General features: G+C 48.8%; 1 protein-coding gene across 4 annotated transcripts in view; it reads right to left on the reverse strand.

Moving 5' to 3' along the window:
- Positions 1-460: 460 nt before the first annotated feature.
- The window catches only part of AUH (AU RNA binding methylglutaconyl-CoA hydratase), a 192837-nt gene continuing 180640 nt past the window's right edge, over positions 461-12657 (reverse strand). For 3 of the 4 annotated variants that reach the window (XM_027766114.1, XM_027766112.1, XM_027766110.1), the window contains 4 exons: positions 11797-11984; positions 8628-8678; positions 6967-7014; positions 1771-2339 (listed from right to left, as the gene is read on the reverse strand). In XM_027766114.1, coding sequence (XP_027621915.1) covers positions 2262-2339; positions 6967-7014; positions 8628-8678; positions 11797-11984 — 365 coding nt within the window. In that variant the 3' untranslated portion in view covers positions 1771-2261. Of the gene's footprint in view, positions 1681-1770; positions 2340-6966; positions 7015-8627; positions 8679-11796; positions 11985-12657 lie in introns of those variants that run through there. The other variant, XM_027766111.1, reaches the window with a different exon arrangement.

Below are 12657 nucleotides of genomic sequence, written 5' to 3' on the forward strand. Positions count from 1 at the left end.
TGCGTGAAAGGAACAACTCGGCCAGTTTACAGTCACAAGTGTGCACGCCACCACACACGACTGCCGGAGGGCTGAGCAGGGACTTCAGCAAGCCGCCTTCACACTGCCAATCAGCCCAGCAATCACGTGATAAAGCCAGCGCCGGGCCAGCACGGGTGTGGCAGGTAAAGCGCTGGCTCCCACGTGGCCCACTGTGGTTCGAGTTCCAAACCAGGGGCCCGAGAAAAACGCCGGGCACAAGAGTGTGCATGCCCAAATCCCGAGAAGAGAATGGAGAAGGGACTGCGGCGTGGCCATGCCCCTGGAGATCTCTCGTTCTCCCTCTCACTGTCTGTCTTCCTCCAGCGAGCACACATGCCCTATGGCAAAAACCTTAAGACAGTACTGACCTTCGAGTGCAGGCGTTACTGAAGTGGCCGCCCCGCTGCGTCAGGACAGCCACCACAGCTGGCCAGGCTGTTTGCCTCTCAGAAGAATCTTAGAATTTCGATTAATTTCCGAAATTAAGAGATGCGTTTCAGGGCTTTGAAAACAAGCCTATGTGCTTCTCGAGAACAATCAGGTCAGTGTGGGGAGCGTGGAAACGAAGAGTCAGACAGTGGTTATGCAGGGTGCCAGGGTCCGGGGCTGTACTCGAACTGTGCTGTGGCGATGCACAGCCGGCGCCCCCAGCCGACAACCCCCAGGCGCACACCCGTCTCCCGCCCACCAGAGGCAGGCCTGGGCACCTCAGAAGGCAGCCTTGTTGTGAAATGAACGACCCAAGGCTGTCTCAGGTTACTCGCGAGCATGACAGCGATCTTCCTTTTCCAGTGAATTTTGTAATGCGGGAGGAACAAAAAGGTAGGAAATGGAAGCAGGAGAGGGGGCTAGAGCAGCTGCCTCTGTGGCTAGATGAAGAACCAATCAGCGCAGAAACGACCCCGCCCAAGGTAACGCAGGCAGACTGCCGGGGGATCCTCACCCACTAAGCCCCACCTGAGAGCCCACGGCCTACACCAGTGGCTGAGCCACGGATGAGCACCGCCGAGATGAGAGCAGTCAGAGGGCGCAGCCAGCCACCTGACACCACCGCGACTGGAAACGATGAGCCCCACAAAACCTAACTGCCGGGGCTTTGGGCCACTCTTCCTCGTCCACTCCAGCCCACTCCTACTTCCGGGGAACGTCCTTGGGTTTTTACTTCATAAACGGCCCTTCCGCTATTGGCGGGCTCTGCCCAGCTCTTTGTCCGAAATACCGAGAGCCTGGATACCACCGCAGAAGCCGTTCCACAGCAATTTCTCACCCACTTCGTAGCTGTGTCCCTCCCCCAGGCACCAGGCATGTCCCCTTCTCAGAGGTCTTGCCTGGCCACACAGGAAGGCCATTTAATGGTGCTCTGGTAAGAGGAGAAAGGGCCGTGTCACCGAAACCAGACGGTGGTAAGGAGGGACAACAGTGTCCGCTTCCGCCTCCGCCTGCCCCCCAAGCCCCTCCCCTCGGAGGTCCAAGCCGGGCCGGCCGTACTGCTTTCGTTCCTCCTCCGTGAGCAGGTCTGGCCTTTCCCAGATCGGGGGTCGGCCACCCTCTGGGGGTGTCTGGAAGCGCCGTGGTACCAGGCCCCTACCGGCTCCGCAGGTCTTTGGCTCTGGCTCTGATGAGTCAGTTCTCCCTCAACGCTGTGTCTCAGGACCGACACTGTAAAGAAGGCGCCCCATACAGTCAGTAAGGAAAGGTTTCTTCTGAAATCCAACATGCAACGACTCATTGGACTCAAACACAACAGGGTAAGAGCACAATTCCCAAGTCTGCTTTTCGCTAGTTTTATTTACGTTAAGCACTTTTCGTTCAGGCTGAGATGGGTGCACGCATGTCTGTCATGCGTGCGTGATCACTCAGAAAGTTCACTTGGTGTAAGGTCACATTTTTTGGTATATAGAAATAATTTTATTTTCTTAATGCAGCAGAGGAGACATACAATCATTATTCCCTAGAGTGTGCAATATATAAATTATTCACATTAAAAAATTAAGAACGAAAACCTCGTATGCAGGAAATATTTAAAAATGTACACCTAATTTTGAATCTGCTTGGATAACACGTATGAATGAACGTGGCGTGATATACATGTGAGCGAAGGACACGCACAGGTCCCTCCGACGCTTCATATGCTCTAGGAATACTGCGCGCACTTTGGTCGTGGGGATCCCGCGTGCTGAGGGTGCGGGGATCTGAAAGATACTCCGGAGTACAATTACACCGATTGCAGGGACGGCCTCCTACTCGCCTTTATAGCGAGGGGGCCTTTTCTCTTTAAAAGCAAGAAGTCCTTCCATTCTGTCTTTCGTTGGAATGGTCTAAGAAAAACAAAACATTTAAAATACGAAAAAAGTTTTAAATGACAATAAAATTGTATCAAGCATTATCTAAGAAAATTAATTAGAAGCACACCCTAAACGTTTGAAATCTACCAGGCATTTAACAATTCTCCTCATCATGGGACCAAATGGGAAATCTTTTTCCATTTTAAATATGCTTAAACAAAGAATGGGACTGGCTCCAAGGTTTACTGGATCCCACACGGCCAATTGCGGCTTCGATCCTGGCTCCAGTGGCATGAAAAGCACACAAGGAACCTATGTGTGTGCTCAACATCTTGACAGGATGGATCCATGGAGGAGAAGGGGCTGCGGCATGCTCACGTCCCACTGGAGGGTGGGTACTTTCTCTCTCTCTTGCTGTCTCTCTCTCTCTGGGGAGCCTGTGTACCTTCTAGCAGCAGTGTGTCAGCACCTGCCTGGTGACCTGCTGGCACCTGCCCTGCAACTACATTAGACCTCCAGCTCAAGTTGGGAGCAAATGAAATTTTAGCATTTTGAGTCTTTCTAGTCACATGAAGTATTTTCTCATTTATTTAAACTTGACTTTGACCAGAGTTTTGTATTTTTTCAAATACAGATTATATGCATATTTTGTTACTTACACCTAAATTTTTCCCTTTCTGAGTGTTAGTATACAAGGCGTCTTCGAAAAGTTCACGGAAAACACGGTACTAACTTGTCATAACCTACCTAGGGTCAGTCAGGTAGTGTAGTGGTTAAAGCAGAAAAAGAACTGCGGTGTGGCCATCCCCCAGGGGAGATTTCTCACTGTCCGTCTCCTTCCCTGGCAAGCACATGTGCCCTATAGCAAAACTAAAATGAACGAATAAACTTATCCAGGTAGGATCTCTCATTTGAGGCATCAAGAAGGACAGACATCAGTTTGAGAAGAACATGAATTTTGCTGAAATTGAAACAAGAACAAACATCACATTTATAGTAAAGCTTAGCTAGAATAGTGAAATTACTGATGTTTTATGAAAAGTTTCTTAAACTTTGGGCGATGGCCCAAAGAAAGCAGCAGTTTACAGACAAGTCACTTGTTTCTGAAGGACAAGATGCCGTTGAAGACGCAGACCAGCACGTCCACGGCACGGACTGCACCTTGTTCTGCCCCGCTTAAGGAGGACCACCAATCAACACCACAAACAGCAGCCGGCACCACTGCCTTGCTGTTCACCTACACAGTTCTGAATGGAAAATTAATGATTGGGACCAGCAGGTGGTGTAGCAGTTACTTTGCTGGACTCCCACATGGCCAACCGTGATTGGAGTCCTGGGACTTGGTGGCTTGCAACTTACGCCAGGCATGTGTGCATGCGTGGCCAAGACAGATCTTGTGAGTGTGGCTATCTCCCAGGGGACACGAGTTCTCACCTTCCCTCTCACTGTATCTGTCTCTCTCGCTCTCTGCTCTGACAAGCACGTGTGCCCTAAAGTAAAAAGAAAAAAAAAATCTAAAAAGAAATTAAAGACCAATAAACCTTGTGCTTCATAAGCACCAAAACAGCTGCACCCTGATTAGCTGCAGACAAGAGCAGAGCTTTCAATGGACATCTTAAACAAGGGGGAGGGGGTCAAGATCCTAAAGCATTTCTTCCAAGAATTACTTCAGATGAGGACACATAGTTTCTTTACCAGGACGCTCCTGAAGGCCAACCTCAATCAAAGCAATGACTACAAGAGCTGGTAGGAGTCAGTCAAGGCAACAGGACAAAGATCATGGCAACAGTTGTTTGGGACGTGCAAGACATTTTACTTACTGGCTTTCTGGAGGACCAAAAATAGTAACGTCTGCTCATTATGAAGTGTTTTAAGAAAGCTGACCCAAGTCTTAGCAGGAGAACAGCTTCACCAGAGCTCATTCTCCACCATGAAATGCTCCTGCCATTCCTCACATCAAGGGCAAGATAGTTTGGATGGGAAACCATGAGTCATCTATCTGCCTGACAGTCCTGATTTGATTCCTTCTGAGTTCTGTTCCCTAATCTTAAAAAAACCTTAAAGGCACCCATTTTTCTTCAGTTAATAACATAAAGAAGACTGCAATGATGTGTTTAAACTCCTAGGGCCTTTTGCTCTTTGGGGATAATCTAAGTGGCTAGTATAATCACTTCCGGAGGCAACTTGAACTTGACGGCATTTATGGTGGGAAGTAATGTCTCTATTTTCTATTTTTAAATTCCATTTTCCGTGAACTTTTTGAAGTCCCCTCACGTATGGTGTGGTTCAAATTCCAATTCTTCTTGCTCGTATATAGGGAAGCAGTTCACTTGGTATCATGTAATCTTGCTCTAATTAGTTATGAGGTTTTTTTGCTGACTGAAATTTTCTACATAGATAATTATATCATATGTGAACCGTTTCATTTTTCCTTCTGAATCTGTATACCTTTTACTTCTTTTTTCTTATCTTAATGCATTAATCAGGGGCTAATTCATTGTTGCTGAAAAAGCCAAGTGAGAGGGACCAACTTTATCTTCTTTCTAATAAATTTCTTATAAATACTTGGCGAAATTCACCATTGAAACTATCTGTGATGCTTTCTGTTTTGGAAGGTTATTAACTTTCAGTTATTACGTTATTGACTGAATTCCTTTAATAAACATAAAACTACTCAGCTCATCCACTCTCCCTGTGTGGGTGTTAGTAGATGATGTCTTTCAAAGAATCGGTCTATTTCATCCCGATATCAAATTTGTGGGCGCAGAGTTATTGATAATTATTCTTTTATTATACCTTAATGTTCAGATGTAATCAGGAATACAGCCACTCTTGCATCTCTGATACTAATAATTTTTATTCTTCTCTCCTTTTCCTGTGGCTAGTCTGGGAAGGCTTATCGGTCTTACAGATCTTTACCAAAAACCAGTTGGGAATTGTATTGTCAATTTTTTCCAATTGTTTTCCTGTTTTCAATTTCATTTCACTGATCTCTCTTTTCAGTGTCTATTATTATTATTTTTTCTTTTTGGAGAGGTTTTTTCACTATAGGGCGCGTGCGCTCGCCAGACAGACAGAGAGAGACATAGAGACAGAAAGCGAGAAATCACCCCCCAGGGGGGATGGTCACGCCGCAATCCCTTCTCCTCCATTATCTCGGGATCTTGGGCACGCACACACACGCACCCGGCGTGAGTTTTAAGCCACCGGGTCCGGGACACGAACCGCGGTCGACTACGTGGGAGTCCAGCGACATAGCCATTACGCTAACTGCTGGTTCCCCAGTGTCTATGATTTTTTTCTTCTGTTTATGTGGCTTTAATCTGGTCTTCTTTTTCTTGTTTCCAAATAAAGTGGACATTTACTGATTTTAGAGCTTTCTTTTCTCATATACGCACCTAATGTGATACATTTCTCTGTGTTACTTTTGATATAACCCACAAGTTTTGATAAGCTATATTTTGGTTTTGAATTAGTTCAAAATACTTTTAGGTCCTCCTGAGACGTCTTTGACACATATGTTACTTAGAAGCGTGCTGTTTAATCCCTCCGTATTTCAGTCCTTTGCACCGATCTTTCTATTACTGATTTCTGGTTTAAAGTCACTGTAGTCTGACAGAATACTTTGCATGATTTCTGTCCTTTCACATTAGATAAGCTGTGGTTTATGGACATATGTGCTTTCCATTTCTTTCCTCACAGTCAGAAAGTCCTCGTTTTTAAGCTGTTTGCAATTTACTTCACTCAGCATGTGCTCATCCATGCCAGGTGGTGGTTTATACAGACCAGGGACGTAACACCACTCTCGACATCACTCCCAACAGGACCCTACTCCGCTTAATGGGAGCTGATGCAGTTCCCAGCCCTCAGGAAAGACAGGCCCAAACTCTCCCTGCTACTTCTGCCCTAAAACAAAGTTTTATCTTTTGGAGGAGGAATGAAAAGGCAAAGAAAAAAACCATTTTGTCCCTCTACAGAATTACCTGATTTGTACATAAAAAAGAGAGCTATAATTTTATTAGTGAACTTTCTGTGAGCAGGAGACAAGACTCGGACTCCAGGAAAAGTGAGTGAGTCTTGAACACAGATGCACAAGGTACACGCTCACCACCACCTCCCGCTGCCTCCCTGCACCGGGCAAGGGCCAGGTCCACACGCACAGAAGACCCCTTAGCCGAGAGACGGCTACGGCAGGGATGGTACCAGCTCAGTTACTCTGGGGTCTTCTAAATTATACAGACAAGAGTCACTAGTCTGTGAAACAGAATGAGCAGTTCACAGTCAAGTAGCAAAGCATCTTATTTTGATCCATCTGCATGATCCCTTTTTTTTTTTCTTTTTTTTTGTGTGTCATAGAGATTTTTGCTATAGGGTGCATGCACTGGCCAGAGAGATAGAAAGTGAAAAATCACCCCCCAGAGGGGATGGTCATGCCACAGTCTTTTCTCCTCCAATCTCCTTTTGGGATTTTGGGCATGCACTGGGTCTGGGACTCAAACTACAGTCAACTACGTGGGAGTCCAATGATGTAACCATTACACCGCCGGCTAGTCCCCCATCTATGGTTCTGAGTCAAGCGTGAAGGTAGAGCTTGCCCAGTGACAGAATTCGTTTGAACACCCAGAGATAAACGTAACTGGTTTGCAATCGCGTTACGTACCTGAGCGTAGCAAGCCTCTTCTATGGCTAACCCTGTCACCAAATCCACCTGAGGACAGAAACAGCGATCATTCCAAGAAATATGGTGTATTCAATATCAATTCAAAATGAATAGCCCTATCCCCAAAAGAATGGAATCCTTCAGCCCAGCACAGCAGAGCAGAAAGATGGCCGGCATGAGAGACTCAGAACCAGGCTTCCTGGGTTCAAATCTTGACTCTACCACTTGGAAGCTGTGTAACCTTACACAAATGACTTAACCTCCTCTGAGCTGCAGACAGGCATGTCTGAACAAGGGGTCAGACTGTCCTCACCAAAGACGGGTACTGCGGGAATTAAGCGAGCCGACCTGGATTAAGCCTTTATAAAGCACATATAAAGGAGCCTGGCCAGAGGAGCGGCTACACGAACTGCGTGCTGCCGGCATTGACACGACCAGGCCAACACGGACACAGTCAGTCAGTCTTCACATTTACCAAATGTCATTTCTTGCTAAAAAATTCAACCTTTTTAAAAAAATTATTATTATTACTATAAAGCCTAGGACAATATAGTCACTCCTGGATCTGCCCTTTTTTTTACTTGGAGAGGATAGGGCGCTATAGGGCGTGTACGCTCTCCAGAAAGACAGAGAGAGACAGAGAGACAGAAAGCGAGAAATCACCCCCCAGGGGGGATGGCCACGCCGCAATCCCTTCTCCTCCATTCTCCTCTCAAGATCTTGGGCACGCACGCACACGTGCTCAGTGTGAGATTAAGCCACCAGGTCCAGGACTTGAACTGCGGTTGACCACATGGGAGTCCAGCAACATAGCCGTTACACCAACTGTTGGTCCCGAAAAAAGTATCTTTAAAAAAAAAAAAAAAACAAAAAACAACTGGAGTTAGCTGGTGACGTGGAGGTTAGGATTGTGGATCCCACATGGCTAACTGTACAGTTCAAGTCCTGGTCTGGGAGCTTGAAAAACATGCTGGGCATGTCTGCCCCAAATCCCACTTCTTCACATTCTCTCTATCTCTCTCTCTCTGTCCAGTGAGTGCATATACCCTGTAGCAATATTTTTTAAAAATTTAAAAATAAGTAAAAACTTCCATAATTCAACCAAAATATACCAGGCGTAATTAAACTCTGAAGTTAGTGGGTGCCTGTTCTGCCTCATCCCTGCCTTCCTGCCCCTGGCCTGGAGCCTCCACTGCTCTCAAGTCGTCATCCCAGGGTAACTGCAGAATGCCCCACAGACGGGCCTTGTTTACCTTTGTCTCCCTGCAGAAAGTTCATGGAGAAGGTATGGTGGAGAGAGCCAGAGTGAGCCTTGAGACAGAAGGTTCTCCCTGGAATGTCTTCTATAATCTAAAACTGATGCTGACAAAATACAGAATTCCCGCTTCTCTTGGCCTCTATGAACTACTGTCTACTAACGAGATGACTACAACAGCAAGCATGTCATAAGCCCCACGGAATCAGAGGAATTTCGGTGAATTTGATCAGCAGTGACATCAGCAAAATAAAATCAGTGATACAATGAAAGGAACCTTAGTAACTCAGTACAATGGCATTCAAACAGCTTAACGTAGCAAGTTAAAAACGATGCAGAAATCTAAATGTTAGTTAAATGAAGCCGCCACTCTCCATTCCAACAGTAATCCGCACAAGGGACTTACCTCCATCCCTTGATTAATTGCTAATTTTGCCACTCTCACTGCAACAGGTCCCTACAAGTCAAATCAAAGACACACACATTTTACTTACTGTGCATGCAAATCACTCTGTACATCCAAGGAGAACTGAGACACCCCCGCTGCTGGATCCATGGCATCGCATGGTGGGGGACACTCAATGGTCCTGAGTTAACACTTAGGTTCCACAGCACCTCTCTGTTATGGGGAGCTCGAGCTCCCCGAATGTCACCCCAAGTGCAGGTCCAGGGCGGGCTTACCAGTCCTCGCCAGCTCTCCCTGAAGCTACGTCATGGCCACCACTGGCTCGGTATCTTTCTCCATTAGCGCCCATGACCAAGCGCATGATGTGGTTAACAGACTGTCCTCCGGCAGTGCTTTCTCTCGGGGTGAGTTGGGTCGCAGGGGAGGAAGTGGACAGCCTCTCTGCAAAAGGGACACTACTTGTGTCTAGTGAGGCCGGACTCTTCCCAGACCACCTTGTAGACAAGCACGGTGGGAATTCAGTGAGCTAATCCTGTTTTAACTTCCCGAAATCTTACTTATGGGGTGGGTGATGATACATATTCAAAGGTATATTTCGAGGTGAACGGCCTTTTGAATTAAAGCATGAAGTTGCTAAATAACAGGCCTATCAAAGAACAACGCTCACGAATGGAGAAACGGAGGTGGGTGTAGAAAACCCCATGTTTTCCTACCCAGGGGTTTCTGTTACCAAATTTTTCCTTCCTAAGTCACATGCTCAGAAATTCTCTCGACAGCCATGATTTCCCAAGACTGCTGTTCAGACACACATGTTCCTTAGGAGTCTCGGAAACGTGCCTTTTCCTGCGGCACGCACCCGTACCACTGTCCCCACTCCATCAGGCCACTCTCCTCTCGATGAGAAAGAATCTTTTCCATGTTCACCGCCGAATGACCTGGAGGAGGAGCTTGTCAAACTTCCAGGTGCCTCCAAAGCCCTGGCCTCACCTCGCTAAAATGCAGCTGTGAGTTCAGAGGGGCTGGGGTCGGGGCGGGCCTGGGATTCGACGTGTAGAACAAGTCCCTCGCAGATGACCAGGCCACTGGCCCACAGACCACACTTAGCAAGGTTTAGGAAAACTATGGGGGTGTCAGGGAATTTAAACTGCTACTGGAGATCATGCTTAATTTAACTTGCTTCCCCTTTAAAACTTGACAGAAATGGAAGCAGCATGTAATGCAGAAACCATCTCTAAATACTAGCCTTACACACACTTTCTAATTATTTCGGAGGATGCTCATTTGGTAACAAAGCAGTGGATGGAAAAACAGAGCTTATTCCACTCAAACATCGTCTGCAACTGCACACAGGTTGGCAGCCACTCTCCTCCTGCAGTTCCTCGACTGGCCTTTTACGTGCTTGGCCCTGGAGAAAAACTAATTTCAACAATCCCGCTCTCGGTGGAGTGTCTTTCAGAGGGTCTATGAGGAAGGCAGGCAGAGCAGGGCGATAACCATGGGCGGAGCCAGCATGGGGTGCAGCTTTGGACCAGATCAGCAGTGGGTGGGAGGGGACAGAGAGGGACACGTGGGCGGCAGTGGCATTCCCTGCACTGAGGGGTACAGGAGAAAGGGCCAGACGATGCTAAGGGCTAAGGAGCCACCAGTGGGGTCAGGGCTGCACACGCCCACACAGCAGCAGGGCCATGCAGTCAGAACTGGAGTTCCGGCCCAGTGTTCCTCACTGTTCCAGTTCGCAGGTGCTTTGCGCTACCTTATGTGGGGACGATTACGGCCCTGCCCAACAGAACTAATGCCTTAACTAATTAACGAAGAAGGATCACGGGATACCAAGAGCAAGCCCTGTGGTTTCAGAACCAATGAGACAAGGTGGCCCTGTCTGCAGCTTCTGGCCAAGTGTCTCCGGCAGGGCAGGGCTCACGCTGCAGGCAATGACACCTTCTGGAACTGGCGCACGAGTCTGAGCAAGTGAGGAGTGTGCATGCTTTTAGAGCGATTTCCTGAGATTTCCAAAGGGACCTGTGAGCCCCACAGAGCTGTGAATCATCTTTGAGCTAAGTGACACTTAGGGAGGAAGCTACTTTGTCTCCAGAGGCACTGGGGGGTTAGAACTTCAAACTTCATTTGGGATAAAAAAACAAATCCCTGACTGCTTGCGCAGGAAACGAAGACTTGATAGGGCAGAGTCCTTACAGCTGTGACTTCAGAGCAAAGGAGTACTGGAATGAGCCTGCACGAGGGGAGAAGAGTCCCTCACAAGAGGGCCGCCAGTGCTGCTGCAGGGAGACTCCCGAGCTCACTCACGCCCGACAGACGCACGGCGCCCTGACTCTGACGGTGTGCGTACGGTGTGGGGGCAGCAGAGCTAGGGGCAGGACAGCGCTCACACCCCACACACAGAGGTAACTGCAGGGGACGCTCACTACGCTCAGGGGTCAGAACTACACGGACACCCCCTGTACACACTCACTATGCTCTGGGATCAGAACTACCCTGACACCCCCTGTACGCACACACACACACACACACACACATGCTGAGGTAACTGCAGGGGATGCTCACTATGCTCAGGGGTCAGAACTACAGGGACACCCCCTGTACACACACACACACACACACACACGCTGTGGTAACTGCGGGGGACGCTCACTATACTCAGGGGTCAGAACTACCCTGTCACCCCCTGTACACACACACACGCACACACGTCTTCTCTTCCTGCTGCTTATCACACGTGAGGCCACTGCTCTAAGTGCCACGTGGCGTAGGCGTAGTAGACCACAGCCCCCTACGTATCAGCAAACGGCATGTGTAGTGCACTGGGCTTGGGGTGGTCCAGCTCAAGCACACCTGCCACTCGTCCTCTCCCAGGCTATGGCTTTGGTTAGGGCGCCCAGTCACTGAAGGAATTAGAAGAGTTTTCCAGGGAGCTGTGGCGAACACCTTCCGTGTGAAGGGCTGGTGGCAGTAGGGGCCTCATCTTATCTTCAGTCTGCCCGTGACCCAGCAGTGTTAACGCTAAGCTCGTGCATTTCTAGCTGTAGTCCCACCTCGCATCACTTTACGTAGGAGACGCGACGAGGACACCTCGGCATGCGCGGTGGCTGCTGTCTCAGTGGACGTGTTAGAGTCACCTAAAATGAGGGACGGCAACTCTGGCTAGAAATACCTGTGGCAAGAACTCCCGGGCCAGCTCCAGAGCCTTCCTGTAGGCGGCGTCCCCCTCCTGGTTCTGCTCCAGGACGTGGCTGACCAAGCCCACCGCTTTGGCTTCCTGGCCATCGAGCACGCGTGCCGAGAAGATGAGCTCCTTAGCCAGGGACATGCCGATGGCACGTGGCAGCCGCTGCGTGCCCCCTGGAGTGAGGGAAGAGAGAAGCAGGCACGGTTGGACGCTGCTCGGCTGTACCCGTCAGCACTTCATTTCTTCCGTTATAAAAAGAAACTAGGGCCAGCAGTTTATACCAAAGTGAGTAACCGGAAAACAACTTCAAAAAAGTCTTATTTCTTCATTCAGCACAAAATGAATAGCACCAAAAAGCACATGAGGGTCTCGCGTGATCATTAGCGACTTTGGTCCGGAACGTCCCCTGAAAAGGTGGGGTGCGTTCCAGCCCACGGAGTAGCCTGAGGAGAACAGCGGTGGTGAGCACGGCGCCACCACTGCGAGCCCGCTGCCCCGACACAACGGCTCCACCGCGCTGGGTGCTTCCCATCCAGTGTAGACTAAGGCTATCGGACGGAGGGGTTCAGCTCATACGCGCAAAGGATCCGGCACAGCGAGGGAACCGAGAGCTAATGTACATCTAGTAAACAGCTACTCACTCTCGGGGCAAGCCCTGACCATCCTCATCGGTTCCTTCTGAAGGTGCTCTTCCCCACACAGATGCCGTGTGTTTGCTTGTGACTGTCTCTGACTGCTGTGGGGACTCTGGCAGTTAACGCTTCAACTCCCAGGTGCGTGGGCACACCAGCATGATGGAGGGTGAACTCGGATCAGACACGCTCTGTACAAAGCATGCCTGTCCTG

This window comes from Tupaia chinensis, unplaced genomic scaffold, assembly GCF_000334495.1.
Source record: "Tupaia chinensis unplaced genomic scaffold, TupChi_1.0 Scaffold141173_1, whole genome shotgun sequence".
In the NCBI taxonomy this organism is placed as follows: domain Eukaryota; kingdom Metazoa; phylum Chordata; class Mammalia; order Scandentia; family Tupaiidae; genus Tupaia; species Tupaia belangeri.